General features: G+C 62.6%; 5 protein-coding genes across 5 annotated transcripts in view; 3 read left to right on the plus strand and 2 right to left on the minus strand.

Annotated features, from left to right (window-relative positions):
* Positions 1 to 71: 71 nt before the first annotated feature.
* Positions 72 to 4,037, minus strand: CHLRE_09g393432v5 (uncharacterized protein). Its single transcript, XM_043065678.1, has 3 exons — positions 3,311 to 4,037; positions 911 to 3,120; positions 72 to 676 (listed from the first exon to the last, which is right to left on the minus strand). Exons 1-3 carry the CDS (start codon positions 3,636 to 3,638, stop codon positions 479 to 481), a joined length of 2,736 nt encoding a protein of 911 aa, XP_042921209.1. The 5' UTR covers positions 3,639 to 4,037; the 3' UTR covers positions 72 to 478.
* Positions 4,038 to 4,216: 179 nt separating this feature from the next.
* CHLRE_09g393469v5 (uncharacterized protein) lies at positions 4,217 to 7,047 on the plus strand. The gene is made up of 2 exons (XM_001694618.2): positions 4,217 to 5,607; positions 5,769 to 7,047. Exons 1-2 carry the CDS (start codon positions 4,423 to 4,425, stop codon positions 6,468 to 6,470), a joined length of 1,887 nt encoding a protein of 628 aa, XP_001694670.2. The 5' UTR covers positions 4,217 to 4,422; the 3' UTR covers positions 6,471 to 7,047.
* A 673-nt stretch (positions 7,048 to 7,720) lies between these two features.
* On the plus strand, positions 7,721 to 11,936 carry CHLRE_09g393506v5 (uncharacterized protein). The gene is made up of 8 exons (XM_001694619.2): positions 7,721 to 8,052; positions 8,281 to 8,327; positions 8,514 to 8,896; positions 9,055 to 9,204; positions 9,374 to 9,826; positions 10,053 to 10,193; positions 10,294 to 10,555; positions 10,752 to 11,936. The coding sequence occupies exons 1-8, from the start codon at positions 7,829 to 7,831 to the stop codon at positions 11,039 to 11,041; spliced, it is 1,950 nt and encodes a 649-aa protein (XP_001694671.1). The 5' UTR covers positions 7,721 to 7,828; the 3' UTR covers positions 11,042 to 11,936.
* Positions 11,937 to 11,941: 5 nt separating this feature from the next.
* CHLRE_09g393543v5 (uncharacterized protein) lies at positions 11,942 to 16,257 on the minus strand. The gene is made up of 8 exons (XM_001694704.2): positions 15,900 to 16,257; positions 15,756 to 15,822; positions 15,208 to 15,590; positions 14,900 to 15,049; positions 14,278 to 14,730; positions 13,913 to 14,053; positions 13,551 to 13,812; positions 11,942 to 13,354 (listed from the first exon to the last, which is right to left on the minus strand). The coding sequence occupies exons 1-8, from the start codon at positions 16,116 to 16,118 to the stop codon at positions 13,065 to 13,067; spliced, it is 1,965 nt and encodes a 654-aa protein (XP_001694756.1). The 5' UTR covers positions 16,119 to 16,257; the 3' UTR covers positions 11,942 to 13,064.
* Positions 16,258 to 17,347: 1,090 nt separating this feature from the next.
* The window catches only part of CHLRE_09g393580v5 (uncharacterized protein), a 4,912-nt gene continuing 3,845 nt past the window's right edge, over positions 17,348 to 18,414 (plus strand). The window contains exons 1-2 of the mRNA XM_043065681.1: positions 17,348 to 17,680; positions 17,834 to 18,255. Coding sequence (XP_042921210.1) covers positions 17,561 to 17,680; positions 17,834 to 18,255 — 542 coding nt within the window. The 5' untranslated portion in view covers positions 17,348 to 17,560. The remainder of the gene's footprint in view (positions 17,681 to 17,833; positions 18,256 to 18,414) is intronic.

The following is an 18,414-nucleotide window of genomic DNA, read 5'->3' on the forward strand; positions in this document are numbered from 1 at the left end:
ACCAAATACGGCGGCCACCCGTTCTTGTTCATCTGAGCTAGACATCACCCCTGAACACAATGTGCGCCCCCCGGTAAGTACGGTACGTACATTCACGCTCTATTCAAGGAGGCCTGTACAGCTGAATCCCATGCACATCCAGTCAATCTGTTCAGGTCCAGCTGAGTCCAACCTGATGCCACGGCGGCTATTTCCCCATCCACACGACCGCTATTTCCAACCTGGTGTACGGGGCCTCCCGATGGTGACCACAAATTGTCAACTCAACGAAGTGCCAATTACACGGAGGGCCGTGCGTTGCGGGGCTATAGTCTTACAGAGCTGCCTGCTGCCGCGTCAAACCGGCAAGGAACACGTATGCGTCCCTCAGATGGCGGGCGCTAGCAGCCTCACAATGCAGTACCCCTCCGTCGAAACCCACTCGGATTGCGTACACTTTTCAGGCAACTGCTCGAGGCTTTCCACCCCGGTGGCGTCTCTAGACCAGAACGCTATCGGGTCCCGTCACCTCAGCCTGCAGCAACTCGTAGAAAGGCACCACGGCCAGCGCGTTGGCGCGGCCAGCTCCCTGATCTGATGGTTTCTGCACATCGCCTCCTGCCCCTGCATTCCCACCGCCGGCCAACACTCGCTGCAGGCCTTTGAGTCGCCACGCGCTGGTGGGGCGAAGTAGGGCCTGCAGGCGGGGTGGGGAGGCCGGCAGGGAGTGGGTTAGTCGGGGACAGAGGACAGCCGTTGAGTTCCTAGTACAAGCAAGAGCAGAGGGTGGAGGGACAGAGGACCACCGGCATGGCCACGGCACGGAAGCAACCGTGCCAACATGGGCGTGGCGAAGACAAATGGCTGCTACACGCAGCAGCACTTGACATGGGAACACTCGCCCCTGGGATTCAGTCTATTTGCGTCGCACCCGGAGCGCGTTAGGCGTGTTGCACAGCGACTGCCGCGGCCCCGCCGCCCGCCGCAGAGAGCTCGCAAGCGCCGCCAGCCGCGCATGCGGGTCTGTCCGCGAGAACACGTCTGAACTGCCGGCGGCTGAAGCAGCTGGCGCCTGCGGCTCAGATCTCGTGTCACTGCCGCCGCTGTTGCTGCGTGTGGTGCTGCTGTTGGTGCTGCCATTGCCACTTCCGTTGCCACTCCCGTTGCCAACGCCACCTCGGGCCTTCTGCAGGGCCGGCGCGTCCGCATCAAAGTCCCATGGCGACAGCACACACACGTACATTGGGGCACGTTCATAAGCCGGGTTCAGCGGGCCCAGGCAGCCGAGTGCCACACCAGCACCCGGACTGGAGGCAGCCCGTCCGCTGACGCCTGTGTCGCGGCTGCCAGCGGCGTTCCTGCCGCCGTCGCCATCGTCAGCTACAACACCAGCGCCTGCTGCTCCTGCTGCGCTGCCAGCAAGGCGCGCAAGCTCCGAAGCCACACGCTCCACCGCCGCAGCCGACACGCCGCCCAGTCCCACACCCTGCAGCGCCTGCGCTCCAGCTGCGGCAGAGGCTCCAGCCGCTGCCATCCGTCCCACGCCGCTGCTCTCGCCCCTTCCCTCGCCGCCACCGCCAACAGCCGCAGCAGCACCGGGCCCCGCAGCTAGGCCGCTGGGCTGGACGCTGAAGGTCAGGCTCAGGTCCACCAGGCCGCCCCGAGGGCCCATCTGGAACACGAGGCAGGCCAGGCCGCGAGCCGCCAGCGCCGCCGCCAGCGCTGCGACATAGGGCGCGGCGGAGGCTGCATGCATCGCGTCATGCGGGTGCAACGGCAGTGACAGCGGCAGCGCCGCCAGCGCTGAGGACCCCAGCGGCGCGGTTGGCGCCTGCGCTGAATCCTGCTCCACCCGCTGTTGCTGCCGCTCCTGCTGGTACGCCTGCACCCGACCCCAAGGCACCGTGGACAGGTCTGTCCGCATGCGCGTCACGCGGACGTTACGCAGAGCCCGCTGCACCGCCTGCGACTGCCGCGCACCGCGCTCCTTGCAACCGCTGCCGCCGCCGCCGCCGCCGCCGCCGCCGCCGCCGCCGCCTGCCCCTGACGGCGCTGCCGACGTCGTTGTCGCCGGCCCTTCTCCAGGTGCTGCAGCCTGCCCAGTCCGCACGCATGCAGACGCTCGTGCGTTCCCCAGCGGTGTCAGCCGCAGCGCGTCGTCCAGCTCTCCATCGTCGTACGCGCGCGCAAGCCCCTCTACGCTGCCGTACCGCAGCAGCAGGTTGCGTGCCGACTTGGCACTAACCCCCGCCCCCACCACCCCCGCCTCCGGCTTGCCGACCAGCGCCAGCAGGTCTGGGTACGCCGCCGGCGGCAGCAGCTGCTGAGGCGCTGACCCAGATGCCGCTGACCCAACATGTTCTGTCCCGGCGCCCAAGGAACTAGAAGCTGCCTGATGGAGCCGCAGCAGCTCCGATCCCGGGCCCACAGCTGCGGCTCCCATAACGCCTGACGTGGGCGGCTGCGTGTGGCTGAAAGCCACCAGAGCGGGCGACACCGACACTGCCAGCGGCGGCGGCTCCTGTGCGCTGGCGGCGCGGCTGAGCTGCCTCAGCTCCAGCCAGGCCACACCCGGCAGCGCCAGCAGCTGCAGCATGTCCGCGTCGCCGCTCGCCACCAGCACACGCAGCGGCGGTGGTGCGGCAGGGGCAGCTGTGGCTGGCCCGTCCTGGGCGCCTTGCTGCTGCTCCTGCCGCTGCTGTTGCTGCCCCTCCTGCCCCTCCTGCTGCTGCTGCTGCTGCTGGTGCTGCTGCTGCTGCTGGTGCTGCTGCTGCTGCTGGTGCTGCTGGCACTGCTGCCCGGCAGACAGGCCCGGTTGCTGCTGCTGCTTTGGCGGCGGCGGCAGTGTCAGCAGGCCCGCTGTTAGGGAGGCGATCAGGTCGTCTGCCTCCAGGCCGGGTGCGCCGTACAGGGCAAGGCCGCCGGCACGCCGGATTGCCGCCACAAAGGGCGCCAAGTGCGAGGGCGGCATGTCCATCAGGCACTCCACCTCATGCAGGCGCGGGTGCCGCGGCTGCGGCGGCCCTGGGGAGGAGTGGGCACCAGTACCAGCACCAGCAGCAGCAGCAGGCCCCGCCCCCGGCCGTGACTGTGGCAGTGGCTCATGCCGAGATGCGCTGCTGATGCAAACGGGCAGAATATCTGCAAGACGCAAGGCGGCAGGTTCATGTTGTGAGACGCTGGCTGGGGCTGTGTGCCTCTGTCAACTGGCGCATGTGGCGCTTTGTGCTGCTGTTCCGAGCCCCTGACCCTGTACCTCCTAGTCATCTCCTACTTTCAAATGAAACAATCTCCTTTGCGCCTTGCGAGCCCCACACCACCGACGCCGCACCTGAGCGCTTCTGCTCGGCGGCCGCCGCGCCGCCTGTGCCGCCCTGGGACCCGCGCTGGCTCCCTCCGCGGCCGCCCTTGGCGTGCCGCTTGTCCAGATAGCCCGGCACCAGCACCCGCCGCTCCTCCTGCACTGCCACCGCCACCCCCGCCCCAGCAGCAGCACTTCCTCTCCCCGGACCGCCGCGGCCCCCGGCTGCTTTGCCCCGCTTGTTGTCAAAGACCACGTACGTCGGGCCTGCGCGCGTCAACCGCTGCAGAGACTGCAGCCAGGCCTCGAAGGCCTCCGCGTGCGACACGCCCCAGCCCCTGTCCGCACGGCACTGCATGAGCAGGTTGGTTCCGTCCACCACCAGGACGGGGGCGGGGGAGTCCGTGGGCCCGGGAGAGGGCCCCGGGGAGGGCGACTCAAGGCGAGCTGCATCGTCGCCCGCTGCAGTGCTGGTATCAGTGCTGACTGACACCCGTTGTGCTTGTGCGATGTGTTTCGCCCCAGCGGCTGCGCAGGACTGTTCTATGCAAGTTGCTTTATAAGTGTGTTGCAAAATAACGGAGGAGCTGAAGCGCTGCAGGCTGCAGGCGTAGGTTGCACGCAGTGGTGCCGACGAGCCGATGCGTGCTGAATTGAACAAAGTATGTGCCCCAGTGTTGAAGCCTTTCGCCGTGGCTTGCATGTCGCCCGCAGCGACGCGCTGCAGCCATGAACTAGGAGAAATAGTGTGCTGTTGTTACGTTATTTAAGTCAGACGAATAGGCTGTGTTCACTATGAGGTGGTCGAGTCGGTCGTGGAGCCCGTAGAGCAGCAACGCCAGCCCTGCTGCAGGCTCGCGACAAATGTACGGCACAGCCGCTTGCGCTCTATAGGCCGGCTCGCGGCCCGTTAACATATAAAATACATATAGCTTAGATATTATAAGCTTCCACACTCAACAATCAGTGCAAACCAGCACATTCCATCGCTACTGGTCTTTCTAGCGAGGACCCAACTCCCATCCAAACACCAATTTGCGTTCCCTCGCACCTCATACCTGGAATTTCAACACCTGAAGTAGCCCAAATAGTATTCACTCGGTCGGCTTTGCACGATGGCCCACTCGGCTTTTTGCATCGCCATGGCGCTTGGCCTTCTGTGCCGCGCGGCGGTCGCCATCGACGCAGCCCAGTCTACCGCCAGCTCTAGCCAGGACGCCTTCGTCGGCGAGAAATTGCTCCACCGGTGGCGGGAGATGCTGTCCGCCCGCGCGGACAAGGGCGAGCCGGCCCCCTCGGTCTTCGAGCAGGCCTTCACCGCCACCTTCACCAGCAAGCAGGAGGGCGAGGTGGAGCGCACGCTGGAGCAGTTCTCGCAGCTGATGGCCTGGGTGGACACCACGCCGTCGCCCAACGCCACGCAGCTGGCCTTCCTGCCCGAGCTGCGCTCCGACGCCGCTCGTGAGTTGGCGGCGCTGGCGCTCGCGCTCGCCAAGAGCGAGGGCGCCGACGCCAAAGCGCTGGTCGCCTCGCTGAACGCCATCAGCGCCAAGCTGCAGTCCGCCTCCTCCTGGCGCGGCTACGCCGCCGGCCGGCGCATGCTGGTCGGCGCCATCCTCAAGAAGCGCATGGACTTTGGCGGCCGCTTCCCGCTCGAGGTGCAGGCCGCCGTGGACGCGGTGATGCTGCAGCTGTTCCAGATGCACAAGCTGTCGGTGGCCAACCGCGGCGCCGTGCAGTTCTTCCACGTGTCCAAGTCGGGCGGCACCAACCTGTGCCAGAGCGCGGAGGCAAACGGCTGTGCCAGCCAGGGCTTTGACACGCGCACCAACTGCCTCATTCGCGATTTTGCCGACCAGCCGCGCTGGGTGACCTACAACGCGCACAAGTACGTGCAGTACCGCATGAGCAGCCGCCAGGCGCTGCCCTGGTTCGTCAACTTCCACACCTACCGCGCGGAGCTCACCTGCGACCAGCGCCGCGCCTACCTGCTGCGCAACGGCCTCACCTTTTACGCCAACGAGTACACCAACCCGCCCACCGGCATCCCCGCCGGCGCCTCGGCCGAGGAGGCGGAGGCCGCCACCAGCGGCATGTGCGAGGACTTTGTCAACCTCATCATGTTCCGCCACCCGCACGACCGCCTGCGCTCCCAGATCGGCTGGGTGCAGAAGCTGTACAAGGAGTTCTATCTGGACACCGACACCCAGAAGTCCTTTGTGAACCGCACCACCGGCTTCTGGGAGCGCCTCATGCCCGCCGGCGTGAACAACTACTACATCCGCTCGCTGCTGGGCCAGCGCTTCTTCGAGTTCCCCGTCACCCAGGTCAGTGCGCCGCCGCCGCCGCCGCCGCTACCGCCGCAGCCTTCGGTCTTGTTGTGGGGCCCACCTGCACACCTGCACGTACTGCTTCTCCCGCCTCCCTCCCTCCGCGAACACGGCACTAAAAATTCCGCTCCTCCTCTTCTTTCCCTTCCTCGCCCCAGGTCCTGCCTCAGCACGTGACGCTGGCCAAGCTGGCGGCGCTGCAGCACGACATCCTGCTGTCGTTGGACGCCAAGCCGCGCAACGAGCTGGCGCTGCGCGTGGGCCTGGGCTGGGCGCAGGCGCTGCGCGACGACGTGATCCGCTCCTCCGCCGAGCTGGGCGACGCCGTGGCGCTGCCCATTGACTATACCACCATGCTTGAGCGCAACGCGCCGGACGTGGAGGTCTACAACTTCGCGCGCGAGATGCAAGCGCTGGACACGCTGCTGTGGAACTTCGTGTCCATCGCCGACGCGCAGCTGGGCGGCGGCTCCAACCTGAGCAGCGACAAGTGCGGCTATGTGAGCATGGGAACGGAAGCGGCCGTGCAGGAGCGTGAGAAGCGCTACGCCGATGTGGTCATCCCCGCCTCCAGCCTGCGCACCGGCGGCGTGGGCGTGAACGGCGTGACCGGCGCGCCGCCCGCTGACACCGCGGACGCCGCCGCCGCCGCCGTGCGCGCCGCCGACAGTGCTAACGTGGAGGGCGAGCAGCAGCCGGCTGGGGCGAAGGAGGAGGAAATGAGCACCGGCACTGGCAAGTCTGTGCTGCGTGGCGCCGCTGACAGCAGCAGCAGCAGCAGTACCGACACTACCAGCAAGCGCGTCATCTCGATCAGCCGCCGCACACGCAGCAGCAGCCACCGCCGCATGCTGCACTAGAGTGCCGATGATTGTTCGCACTGCAGCAGCGTGTGTGTGCGTGGACTGTGTGGTGTGCAATGAGTGTGGCGTGTGCAGGAGAGCGCAAGCAACTTTGCAGTGGATGGATAGTGCAATGTGGTGAAGGTCGTGAACTAGCGCCGCTGATTGGGCGGCAACGTAGATGACGAGCAGGAGGGCCATCCATATCTGTGGCTGTACGATCATATACAGCAGACAAGAAATAGGCATGCATATATCACTTAGCGTATGATTCTAGCCACCTACTCTAGCAAGCGTGATTGATTCCAACGAAGTAATTGATTGGGCATATGACAACATGACACTAGACGCCGCGCCGATTGTGCCGGCAGTAGCGAGAGGCATGCCAAGCGCCCAAATGGCTGCGAAGCGCCTCAATGATTGGAGAGCCGAGTGGTGGCCGCGCCGCAAGGCACGTAGCATCACAAGCCTTTACAGGCATCCCCTGCTGATGACCTGGGCTGATGAATGGAATGAAGAACGTGTCCCGTGAGGCGGTGACCGGCAAGCATACCGAGCCTGTCATGCCAACATCGCTGTAACCTCTCGAGGTCTGCAACCAACTTCCCTTCTCGGAGCGTTTCGACTTTCGCCCAGCGGGTGGCACACAACAAGAGGTCTCAGCAGCTGGATCATGGGGGCATGCCCACCAGCAGTCACAGCAAATGCCCCCCAACCATACGGTAGTCAGTCCCCCGAGCGTCTGTGTTCACCTGAGTTGTGGGTGCGGATGCAGGTTGCAGCTGACTAGCTGAAAGCTGAAAGCGCGCTCATGTTGTGACACCGTCCCAGCACGTACGCGCTTCATACCAGGGGAGGTGCACACGCTGCTCCTTGCGCTGGCCGCACCTGCCTAGCCGCTGTGTCGCTATGCCGCGTTGGTTGAGGGGCCGGGTGTCGGCAACGCAGGGGAAGGGACAGGCGGCGCCTGCAAGGCGAATCCTTCAATCGGCGTTTGCGGCTGAAACGGCAGGCCGTTTACCGGCGGCGGTACAGGTGTCCTGTCCGCGGGAGACTCATCACTCATGCCGGGGAGCCCACACACGTCCTGGACCAGCGTGAATCCTCTTTCATTACTTGCTTAATACCAGTGTAAGAGCTAATGCTCGGAAAACATGTGCACGTGCGCACAGGTGACTGCCCCTAGGAGCGTCCCGGAGCGGGATTCGTACTTGTGAAAAACTTCATAGTCCGCGGTTGGGCTTGGTCGACACTTATTAGTACCCCCAGCACAACCCATGCCCTCAGGTTGACGCCTTCAATCGCTCCTACACGCTACAGTCAAACTTTGCGAAATTGGCAAAGCCCGCGCGGCATTTGTTGCATTCGACGGCAGAATGCTTGCGCGCTGCATGAGCATGGCTAGCACGACTGTCCGCGGCCATCTAGTCCGTGGCAGCTCTGGCTCGCTCAGCGCCAGCGTCGCGCGCGGCACTGGAGCTGTGCGCGTTATGGCGTGGGAATGGAACCCCTTTGCTGGCGACCAGCAGGCGCGCGATGCCTCTATTAAGGCCAAGATGGCAGAGGCCAACAAGGCGCTGGAGCATGACAAGATGCTGTGGTAAGAAAGCTAGTCATGTGCGTTCTTTGCTTTCGGGCTCCGACATGGCTGTCGCGACAGCGACTTCGAACCCGTGGTTACTCCATTACGCGGAGCATGCATATACCAAAGTATGGTGCAGGTCCTTAGGGATCTGGTAGTCGCGCTCTGTCGTGTTCCGCACAACATGCCTGATTTTTCCCCCTTTTCACCCCTGTTCGTTTTCCCTCACCCCCGCTATCCCTGCAGCTACCAGTGCGAGCAGACCAAGAGCGGCACCGGCTGCACCGAGATTGGTGGGTGATTCGCTCAATTCCTGTAAATCTTGCCTACCGTGACTCCTGTGTGCCCTCACGATGCGGCCTGCATTTGTTTGCGGCGCCGCACGTAGCTAGCCCGCCGTCGGCCTTTTGTACCGCACTCACTCGCTTCCCCGCTCCCGCTGTGCCCCCACCCTCCCCTCCTTCCTATTCCGCGTGCAGGCGTGTGCGGCAAGACCCCCGAGGTCGCTGGGCTGCAGGACCTGCTAGTGTACTCCGTGAAGGGCCTGGCCTCCCTGGCCCACATCGCTCGCAACTCTCCCGCCAAAATCGAGGACCCGGCCGTCAACACCTTCATCAACGGCGCCATCTTCTCCACCCTGACCAACGTCAACTTTGCCGATGACCGCTTCCTGGAGTTTGTGTCTGAGGCCCGTGCCCACCACGCCCGCCTGTCCGCCAAGATGGCTGCGGCCGGCGTGCAGGTGCCCGCCTCCGCCACCGAGCAGCAGGTGTGGTTCGGCTCCATGCCGCACCCGCTGCTGTGGAACTCCCAGGCTGCGGCGCTGGGCGGCGTGGGCGACATGCTCGAAGTCGCTGCAAAGGTGGGTGGGGGCGGTGTTCACGTGCACGGTTTAACAATTAGGAGGGGCCTGCCTACCAACCTGCGACTGCTCCCAGACCGTGCGCTACCCTCGACCCAGATGCCCGCCGTTCGTGCTGTTGACCTTCCGCTGCCCATGCCCTGCCTTCCACCTCACAGACCGGCATTGCTGAGCGCCAGAGGGTGCTGGGCGAGACTCTGGCGGGTCTGCAGGAGCTGCTGGTGTACGGCCTGAAGGGTGTGTGCGCCTATGCCCACCACGCGGAGGCCCTGGGTTTCACCGACCCCACCGTGTACGCCGAGATCCAGGTGCGTGGGTGCGAGCGCCCCAGGAATGCGCGCTCTGCATGAAACACGAAATGGCACCTGGAACAAAGTAAAAATGGGCGGGTGACTGCGTGTACGAAAGGTCCGGTTGCTGCTTGGTCCGTGTCTTTGACTGACCCAATCCTCCCGCATCCTCTATGCCGGTTCGCAGGGGGCGCTGCACTTCCTGAACACGCCCGGCGCCAAGGACGTGGGCCAGGTTCTGGACGCCTGCTTCAAGTGCGGCGCGACCAACTTCAAGGTCATGGAGATGCTGAGCAACGCACACACCGACACCTTCGGCCACCCCGTGCCCACGCCCGTCACGCTCAACCCCGTGCCCGGCAAGGCCATCCTGGTGACCGGCCACGACATGCACGACCTGCACATGCTGCTGGAGCAGACGGCGGGCAAGGGCATCAACGTGTACACGCACGGCGAGATGCTGCCGGCGCACGGCTACCCCGGCCTGAAGAAGTACCCGCACCTGGTCGGCCACTTCGGCGGCGCCTGGTACCGCCAGAAGATTGACTTTGCCGAGTTCCCCGGCGCCGTGGCGGTGACCACCAACTGCGTGCTGGACCCGCTCCAGGTGTACAAGCAGAACATCTTCACCATCAACGAGGTGGGCAGGGGCTTGGGGGGGGGGGACGTATTACTTAACGATGATACGTACGGATGGCACATGTCGCATGCAGGGCTGCGCTGCGCTTGAGAGCTAGCATGCTGTCGGTGGTCATCACCTTTATACTCTGTTGAGCCGTGCCTTCTTTTGCACCCTTCAATAGAATTGGTTGTCGAAGGTTGCTCCTTGCGCACTCACACCTGCTCTTGCACTTGTCCACCTGCAGACCGGCCTGTCGGGCGTGCCGCACATCCGCCCCGACGCCAACGGGCACAAGGACTTCACGCCCATCATCAACCGCGCACTGCAGCTGCCCGGCTTCACGCCTGAGTTGATTGAGAAGCGGCCCAAGAAGAAGGATGTCACGGTGCGTGGGTACTTGGCGAGGGGGAAGGTCTACCTGTTCACGTTCCTATGCCTGCATTCTGACTCCTGGCCCGCTGCCCCCATCCGTTCCATCTGCACAGGTGGGCTTTGGCCACAAGGCGGTTCTGAGCGTGGCTCCCCAGGTGATTCAGGCTATTCAGGAGAAGCGGCTGGAGCACATCTTCCTGGTGGGCGGCTGCGACGGCTCGGAGCCGCAGCGCAAGTACTACAGCAAGCTGTACCAGTACATGCCCACCAACACCATGGTGCTCACCCTGGGCTGCGGCAAGTTCCGCATCTTCGACCAGGACTTCGGCACGCTGCCGGGCACCGACCTGCCGCGCCTGCTGGACATGGGCCAATGTGAGTGCTGCCGGGCTCACGGTGTGGCCGGCGTTGTTGACAGCAGAAAAACGCATTCGTATGGGCTTGGCTTTTGTGACTCGGGCCTGTTGCCAAGGACAAGGAGAGCTGGCCTTGGCCAGGCATCCGCATGCGTGCCTATGCCTCCCCGCCGGCCCGCCTCTTATTTCCCGGCTCTTTCCCCTTCACCTCACAGGCAACGACTCGTACAGTGCGCTGGTGGTGGCGACTGAGCTGGCCAAGGTGTTCAAGACGGACGTGAACTCGCTGCCGCTGTCGCTGGACCTGTCCTGGTTTGAGCAGAAGGCCGTGGCGGTGCTGCTGACGCTGCTGCACCTGGGCGTGCGCAACATCCGCCTGGGGCCCCGCCTGCCTGCCTTCCTGACGCCCGAGGCGGTTGGCGTGCTGGTGGAGAAGTTCAACCTCATCCCCGCCAACGTGGCTGACCCCGGCGCGGACATGAAGATGATGATGAAGAACAAGTAAACGATTAGCTTGATGGTAAACTGCGGACGACTGGTGCTTGGCGGCGGTGGATTCGGAAAAGTTAGGAGCGGCTTATGTGCGTGCGCTTAACAGTGTATACATGTAGTGTATAGAGAGTATTACAAATGCAAAGCTGATGTGATTGGACAATGACGTAACACGTCCCGACTTGACCTCCTTCGACTGGTTCATGACGTGTGTGTTTGGCACGGTGAGTCTGAACCTGTACAGCTATTGTTGTGGCATGCAATGTGATGATTCATGGTGTGACGAAGGCAAAATGTAGTAGCTAGCTAGGTATGCATTCATAAAGCCCGGAGAGGCAGCGCCGGCGGTGTGACTGCCCCGCAGCGCACTGGAACTCGCATGATGGGACTCACTCTTCGATCTGATTCGATTCGAGCTTACTTCCGGGAAGGCGCAGGGCCGCGGGTACTGCGGCATTGGATTTGGAACACTGGGAAAGGTTGTTAAATGGTGTCCCCGTGAAGGTTGAAGGGGCCGGCGCGTCACGGCCAAGTTCACGGCGCTTTGATGCGCATGACGTAACATCCATGGCGGATGGGACACGTTACACTTCGACAGAACAGGCACCTGCATCCGGCGTCGCCCTTGTTCTGAAAACGTTTTAGCGCCCTCCTTGTCATGGTGGATAAGCTCAGATGGCCGATAAGGAAGGCGCCCAAGTCCAGAAACTCAGAAAGCCTGTACGGCTGTACCTCATACCGTACGCTGAATGCGGGTGATGGCCTGTGCTGTTTCCGCCTTGCGTGGCGCTGCTCACGCCGTTCTGTTCCAGGTGTTGCGCGCAAGCCTTTTGCCCTCTCGTGCATGCAAGCGTGCTGCCTTTCCATACGCCAAAGGCGCTCTTGCGCTTGCAACCGTCCTGCCTTCCGATGCTATCCCAACTACGCATTCGCCTCACGGTCGAGCCGGTACAATCGTGCCAACCTGGACACAAGGGCCCCTTGGAAGGCAAGGGGGCCTTAGTCACCGTATGCCATTCGCCGGCATACTAGAGCGCTCTGCGCCGCGCACAGACTTAATCTCGTCTATGCGTCTAGCATAGTCTAGCACCCATAGAGGCGCACACACGCCTTGGCCTGTCCAGCAAGCCCGTTCAGTATACGGAGCGTCGTCCTCGCGGCATGCACGCAAGGCGCGATCGATGGTCGGTGCGTGGACTAGTCCGTGGAGCAGTACGGTATGAATGCGACATTACAAGAAGGGACAGTCCGACCAAGCAAGGGTGCCCAGCACCCAGGTCAGGAGGGAATCATCTCCGGCCCGGTATGCAGGCAGTGCTAAGCTGTGTCTGTTGAGCGTGCTCTGGGCCGAACAGCCCTGAAGCTAGGGTGCCCCACGCGTGCGTGTGTATGTGCACATACACACACTGCGGCCTACCCCTGGGAGATGCAAGCCCTGGCGCGATTTACAACAAGTTTCCGCTGTTACAAAGCTGGCACCGTTTTCTTAAGCTGCCTGATTGGCAGGTGCACGCATGACATCGTGCCGGACTTAGGCGTGGGTGTCAGCCCACGGTGTCAGCCCTTGCAACTTACTCAGAGGTTCGGCACATCTCACCCGTTCTCGAATAAGCAACATTTGTGTGTATCAGGTCATTTCGTTTGCATTAACATACCGTACTGCTATTACCGTGCCACCAACAATACATTGGAAGGTGCCCTCCCACGGCGCCCGCACATACCACATGAGTACCGCAACCTGACCACAATCCTGGCAACAACAGCAGGCAACAGGAGTCACGTATGTACGGCTGTGCACTGCAGGGCTCACACCACATAAGAATAATTGCTTGCCGGGGGATGAAATGCGCTGCGGGTTTACATCCATTCCATACACCGGCTCAAGATAAATGCAGTGCTGCTGGTGCAATTGCCCGTGCATGGATCGCGTCAAGTTTAACGAGGCGCAATGTATACATTTGTTGCTAAGCCCTGTGGCAACCATGGCTGGTTAGCCTGCAAAATTCTACTGACGCGTGTGCCGCACGTCATGCGGTTTACTTGTTCTTCATCATCATCTTCATGTCCGCGCCGGGGTCAGCCACGTTGGCGGGGATCAGGTTGAACCTGTCCACCAGCACGCCCACCGCCTCGGGCGTCAGGAAGGCGGGCAGGCGGGGCCCCAGGCGGATGTTGCGCACGCCCAGGTGCAGCAGCGTCAGCAGCACCGCCACGGCCTTCTGCTCAAACCAGGACAGGTCCAGCGACAGCGGCAGCGAGTTCACGTCCGTCTTGAACACCTTGGCCAGCTCAGTCGCCACCACCAGCGCACTGTACGAGTCGTTGCCTGTGAGGTGAAGGGGAAAGAGCCGGGAAATAAGAGGCGGGCCGGCGGGGAGGCATAGGCACGCATGCGGATGCCTGGCCAAGGCCAGCTCTCCTTGTCCTTGGCAACAGGCCCGAGTCACAAAAGCCAAGCCCATACGAATGCGTTTTTCTGCTGTCAACAACGCCGGCCACACCGTGAGCCCGGCAGCACTCACATTGGCCCATGTCCAGCAGGCGCGGCAGGTCGGTGCCCGGCAGCGTGCCGAAGTCCTGGTCGAAGATGCGGAACTTGCCGCAGCCCAGGGTGAGCACCATGGTGTTGGTGGGCATGTACTGGTACAGCTTGCTGTAGTACTTGCGCTGCGGCTCCGAGCCGTCGCAGCCGCCCACCAGGAAGATGTGCTCCAGCCGCTTCTCCTGAATAGCCTGAATCACCTGGGGAGCCACGCTCAGAACCGCCTTGTGGCCAAAGCCCACCTGTGCAGATGGAACGGATGGGGGCAGCGGGCCAGGAGTCAGAATGCAGGCATAGGAACGTGAACAGGTAGACCTTCCCCCTCGCCAAGTACCCACGCACCGTGACATCCTTCTTCTTGGGCCGCTTCTCAATCAACTCAGGCGTGAAGCCGGGCAGCTGCAGTGCGCGGTTGATGATGGGCGTGAAGTCCTTGTGCCCGTTGGCGTCGGGGCGGATGTGCGGCACGCCCGACAGGCCGGTCTGCAGGTGGACAAGTGCAAGAGCAGGTGTGAGTGCGCAAGGAGCAACCTTCGACAACCAATTCTATTGAAGGGTGCAAAAGAAGGCACGGCTCAACAGAGTATAAAGGTGATGACCACCGACAGCATGCTAGCTCTCAAGCGCAGCGCAGCCCTGCATGCGACATGTGCCATCCGTACGTATCATCGTTAAGTAATACGTCCCCCCCCCAAGCCCCTGCCCACCTCGTTGATGGTGAAGATGTTCTGCTTGTACACCTGGAGCGGGTCCAGCACGCAGTTGGTGGTCACCGCCACGGCGCCGGGGAACTCGGCAAAGTCAATCTTCTGGCGGTACCAGGCGCCGCCGAAGTGGCCGACCAGGTGCGGGTACTTCTTCAGGCCGGGGTAGCCGTGCGCCGGCAGCATCTCGCCGTGCGTGTACACGTTGATGCCCTTGCCCGCCGTCTGCTCCAGCAGCATGTGCAGGTCGTGCATGTCGTGGCCGGTCACCAGGATGGCCTTGCCGGGCACGGGGTTGAGCGTGACGGGCGTGGGCACGGGGTGGCCGAAGGTGTCGGTGTGTGCGTTGCTCAGCATCTCCATGACCTTGAAGTTGGTCGCGCCGCACTTGAAGCAGGCGTCCAGAACCTGGCCCACGTCCTTGGCGCCGGGCGTGTTCAGGAAGTGCAGCGCCCCCTGCGAACCGGCATAGAGGATGCGGGAGGATTGGGTCAGTCAAAGACACGGACCAAGCAGCAACCGGACCTTTCGTACACGCAGTCACCCGCCCATTTTTACTTTGTTCCAGGTGCCATTTCGTGTTCCATGCAGAGCGCGCACGCCTGGGGCGCTCGCACCCACGCACCTGGATCTCAGCGTACACGGTGGGGTCGGTGAAACCCAGGGCCTCCGCGTGGTGGGCATATGCGCACACACCCTTCAGGCCGTACACCAGCAGCTCCTGCAGACCCGCCAGAGTCTCGCCCAGCACCTTCTGGCGCTCGGCGATGCCGGTCTGTGAGGTGGAAGGCAGGGCATGGACAGCGGAAGGTCAACAGCACGAACGGCGGGCATATGGGTCGAGGGTAGCGCACGGTCTGGGAGCAGTCGCAGGTTGGTAGGCAGGCCCCTCCTGATTGTTAAACCGTGCACGTGAACACCGCCCCCACCCACCTTTGCAGCGACTTCGAGCATGTCGCCCACGCCGCCCAGCGCCGCAGCCTGGGAGTTCCACAGCAGCGGGTGCGGCATGGAGCCGAACCACACCTGCTGCTCGGTGGCGGAGGCGGGCACCTGCACGCCGGCCGCAGCCATCTTGGCGGACAGGCGGGCGTGGTGGGCACGGGCCTCAGACACAAACTCCAGGAAGCGGTCATCGGCAAAGTTGACGTTGGTCAGGGTGGAGAAGATGGCGCCGTTGATGAAGGTGTTGACGGCCGGGTCCTCGATTTTGGCGGGAGAGTTGCGAGCGATGTGGGCCAGGGAGGCCAGGCCCTTGACGGAGTACACTAGCAGGTCCTGCAGCCCAGCGACCTCGGGGGTCTTGCCGCACACGCCTGCACGCGGAATAGGAAGGAGGAGAGGGTGGGGCCACAGCGGGAGGAGGGAAGAAGGTAAGGGGGAAGGGTAAAGGGTAAAGGGGCTGAGCGCATGCCACGAGAAAGTTGGGAGGGGATGCGCGGAAGGAAGAACGCAACAGTAGTAGCAAGCGCAACACCCACCGATCTCAGTGCAGCCAGTACCGCTCTTGGTCTGCTCGCACTGGTAGCACAGCATCTTGTCGCTCTCCTGAATCACGGAAGCGGTGCGAGGACAGCGGGGTGACGACACGCAAGCAATTGCATGGCGACAGCGACGCAACTCACCAGCGCCTTGTTGGCCTCCGCCATCTTGGCCTTGATGGATGCGGCGTTGCGAGCCTGCTGGTCGCCAGCAAACAGGTTGGGCAGCTGCCAGGCGAGCACCTGGAGACTGGTGGCTCGACGACCAGAGGCGCGGAACATGCCGCTGACCGCAGACTGCGCGCCAGACGCCAGGCTACCACCAAGGGTGGTGCCGGCCATGCCCAGGCAGCGCGACAGCATTGTCGAATCGAAAGGTTATGTGCCGAATGTGTCGGATAAAGCGAATGTGCTTGCGCAAGGATTGCTGTTCCTGGCCTTGCTGGATTCGCCGAGACGTGTGGGGGCCTCTGTGGGCGCTATACTATGCTAGATGCATAGACGAGGTTACAGATTTGTGCGCGACGCATGCACAAGTATTGCGGATGTACGATGACTAAGGCCCCATTCGGAGGGGCCCTTGCGCACGGGGCTGCCGATTGGTAGTTTGCTGGGCAACTTCGCCAACATGCTTATGGGTGAATGGAAGGCAGAGAGCATATGCGCTGACCCTCGGGCTTTCCCTGAAAGCGGAGGGCACCGTAATACTGCCGGTGGGCCGGGAGTTAAGATGTGCCGCTATACGCAGTGGATGGGCGTCCCGCAGTTGGATGCTGCAGTTAAGCAAGGCATTTTACCGCACATGAAGGAGTATGTTACGCACAAGCACCTAATGGCGCTGATACGGTTCAGGCTAGGATGTTGGGATATCGAGGTTAATCGCCCCGTGGCGGGGGGCCGGTACCGTCCGCGCAACGAAAGGGTGTGCAGGCTGTGTCGAGGCGGTGTAGAAGATGAAAAGCACGTTATGCTGGAGTGCCCAATTTATGCTAACATTCGGTTGGCTTCTGGTATTACAGGTAGCGATATGAAAAAGATTATGCTTGACACGGACACGCAAAAGTTGGCTGCCCACTTGTACGCAGTTACGACGCTACGGGCACGGACGCTATTGATCTAGGCCATTTGCCTGTTTACCTAACGCGCCCCCGGACTCAAAGGAGTTAGTGGGGCCACATGGACTCGAACCCATGTAAATGCTCATGCTCATTGCAGCACCCAGGCGCGAATGTACCGGCTGCGACCGCATGGGCGACAAATGTTGAAACAGCACAGGATGGGAGGACGGTGGCAAGACCGCCTTGGGCGAAAGAACTACAGCTTGTATGCACTGTACTGGAGGGCTGCGTTACATCCTTCTGCAGCCCGAACGGAGCGAGGAGAAACGCTTGTAGGAACGCTTGTAGGAACGCTTTTGTACAGCTGGATATGTTTCGGAGGGCCAGGGGAGGGACCGCATGCGATTACCGACATGCGAAGCAGCGCGCAGCCAGCTGGCTTGTGCAGTGCAGGCTGATGCCTATAGATGCGGAAACTCATCATGCGCTCGTGTATGTGATTAAACGGCGTTCGTTCGTGGCAAAATCGATAACGGTGTCAGTGCAGCGTTGCCGACCCCTTGTATCGAGCCCCGGTTCAAAAAGCCCTTTAACGCGCTTAGTTCATACTGTATAGCCAAGCAAGGAAACAAACCCCTTCTGCCTCGACTGGGGAAATTGCGCCAGCTGTTTTGTGCACCCTAGGAACTGTACCTGCGCCCTCGGATACTTGCGTGTTATCAGACAAAACTTCCGAGCTAGCCAGGAATGCACCCTCAGCTTAAACAGCAGCTGGTGCTGGAGGCCGTGACCGGCCTTGCGTTCTCGGAGCCTTGGCTCAACCTGAGCACCAAGCCATTCGACTATAGCGCTGCATTCAGCAAGCAGGCAAGGTCGGGTGTGACTGAGAGGTGCAGGGCGCGAAGAAATGTTGGCCCGGCCCTCCGCACCCGGCGCCGGGCCCAGGCCTCGTAAACGCTCGCACTTCAGCACGCCCTGCTCAGTCAGCTCACCTTGAATCGTAAACTCTTGGCTCCGCAGGGCGGCGCCGCGGCCGGGGCCGTGGCAGCAGCGGCCATGGCCGCTCGCCCCGAATCCATCCTGGAACTGACATTCCAGCGCGGCGCCTTCAGCACATGGATGCAGCAGCCCGCTGCGGGCGGGGCAGCGGCAGCAGCAGCGGCCACCAAGGCGCACTTGCCAGAGGGCTTGCTGCAGGGGCTGACGGGGCTTGCAGCGCGGCTGCACGGTCTCATGGATGCACTGGCAGTAGCAGGCGGCGCAGCGCCGGGCGGCGCGGCAAGGCCTGCTGATGCGGAGCCGGCCACCACGGCTGCTACTGCCGGCGGCTATGGAAATGCGGCGGCATCCATGGACGTTGACGTGGGGGTGTCAGTGGCGGCCGCAGCGGCTGTGACGGCGGGCGCGGTGCGGTCCGAATGGACGTCGGCACTGAGCAGCAAGTGGGTTCGTGCACGCACACTGGGCAGGATGGGTGCGCGGTAGAGCGCCGCATCAGCAACAAGCAGGAGGCTTATGGGCACCAACTGGGGGGGGCATCACACGCGACAGGGTCAGGGACGGGACTGTCTCAACCACGGTTGCGAGGGTGTGCAGTGCAC

This window comes from Chlamydomonas reinhardtii, chromosome 9, assembly GCF_000002595.2.
Source record: "Chlamydomonas reinhardtii strain CC-503 cw92 mt+ chromosome 9, whole genome shotgun sequence".
Taxonomy (NCBI): domain Eukaryota; kingdom Viridiplantae; phylum Chlorophyta; class Chlorophyceae; order Chlamydomonadales; family Chlamydomonadaceae; genus Chlamydomonas; species Chlamydomonas reinhardtii.